This window comes from Nannochloropsis gaditana (assembly GCF_000240725.1).
Source record: "Nannochloropsis gaditana CCMP526 unplaced genomic scaffold scaffold590, whole genome shotgun sequence".
Lineage (NCBI taxonomy): Eukaryota > Eustigmatophyceae > Eustigmatales > Monodopsidaceae > Microchloropsis > Microchloropsis gaditana.
In genome coordinates this window covers 1-1,710 of record NW_005803363.1, presented here as the reverse complement: position 1 = coordinate 1,710, position 1,710 = coordinate 1, and the positions used below count along the sequence as shown (strand labels likewise).

Sequence of the window (1,710 nt, the reverse complement as noted above, 5' to 3'; positions counted from 1 at the left end):
GGGCGGGGCGGAGGGCGGGGCGGAGGGCGGGGAGGAAAGGACCTCTTGGTGGAGGACGGTCACGACATGGGCGCGTAGGCGACGCCGTTGCTTCTTCAGGTGCCGGGAGAGCACGCCGAGCAAGAGGCTGGAGGCAGTGAGGGCGGAGGAGGAGTGAGGGGAGTGGGCGGCAGCACTCGCTTTCCGCTGAGTCTCCTCGCGCAGGAGAGGGTGGAGGAGGGAGGAAGCGAGGAAGTGGCGGTCGAGGAGGTGCAACAGGTTCGGGTCGGGGGCGTGGAGGGACGGAAGGGAGGGAGGGAGGACGGCCAGGGTGCTGATGCGGGCAAGGGTCCCGGCTAGGAAGGTAGCGCTCCTGAGGGAGGAGGACGTCGCCGATGGGGAGGTCGCACTTCCCGACGCTTCCCACTCCCCTCCCTCCTCCTCAGCTGCCACGTCGACGGCTTGAGCAAGCTTCCACAAGTCTGCCTGAATGGTAGTCTGGGCTGCTTCGGCTGAGGGAGGAGTGAAGCTGTCCTTGGTCGCTGTTGCTGTTGCTGCTGCCGGGGCAGCTTGCTGACTAGCACCCTTTAGCAAGCACGTCCGTCGCGCCTCCAACACCCGAAGGCGGGCTGCGATGGCCTCTGCGTCCATGCCACCCTCTGCTTGGGCGTACGCTGTGAATGAATTGATGGGAACATACAAGCAGCCCCTCGGACGATGAGCGGCGACAACAAGGGAACGGGTCATGGTTTAATTTCTCCTCATTTCTTAGCGAGAGGGGCGACGCTGGTGGGTTGTTGGCGAGGCGCTGCCAGTGATGGAAGCTTATGGGGGAGTTATGCACGACACTAGTATTGATTCAAACCAACGACGCATAAAGTTTACATATCCTGCCACTCTTTTTCGTATCTTTCGAAGTCTTTGGCACTTTTCATGTGGGTGTGCCCGAAACCATAACGCTTTTAACCTCCTCCCCCTCCTTCCTATACAGCCCGCTCTCCCTCCCTGCTTCTAGCCTTACACGCACGTTTTTCGGCGTCTGCGGGGGTTGCTGGCAATGTCATCCTTTCGAAATGACAAAAAATCGCTACCCGCAATTTTGGGTGACACCTACGTGTATTTTGACCTGAGCGTGGGTGGTGTCCCGGAGGGCCGCCTCGTCTTTCTCCTCTACAATCACGTGACGCCGCAAACGTGTGAAAACTTCCGGGCGCTTTGCACCGGGGAGAAAGGTTTATCCAAATTTTCAGGTAAGGCGGGGAAAAGGTCAAGAGGGCTTGGAGGATGAAAATAATGTTAGTGTGAGCATAAATTCGAGCATGCGGGTGTCGCGGTGTGTGGTCATGGAGGAGAAAGAGCAGAGCCCGAAGTCGATGTTCGAGACAACAAAAGGAGACACTATTCTTTCCCGAGTGGATTGACGGGGGAAAGTTGAATGGCTTTTGGAAACACATCCTCCTCCAGGGGGTCGGTGCGGGGATCTGTCCCCATCTCGGTATGTGACCAGGACCCTCATACCCCCGCCTCGCTCTTCCTCTCTTAGGAAAGAAGCTGCATTACAAGGGCTCTGTCTTCCATCGAATCATCCCGGGTTTCATGGCTCAGGGAGGGGACTATACAGCAGGGAACGGGACAGGGGGAGAGAGCGTTTACGGGTGGGCTGCGGTGGGGTCGGAGGGACAGGGAGATAAGAGGGAGGGCGAGAGGGAGGAAGGGGAGACGGAGGGCGGG

General features: G+C 58.9%; 1 protein-coding gene across 1 annotated transcript; it reads left to right on the top strand.

Moving 5' to 3' along the window:
- Positions 1-1,036: 1,036 nt before the first annotated feature.
- NGA_0169900 (cyclophilin) lies at positions 1,037-1,644 on the top strand (the record flags this gene model as incomplete). The annotated part of the gene is made up of 2 exons (XM_005854196.1): positions 1,037-1,229; positions 1,523-1,644. Coding segments are annotated over 2 exons (315 nt in total), but the record flags the coding sequence as incomplete, so codon positions are not given.
- Positions 1,645-1,710: the final 66 nt, after the last annotated feature.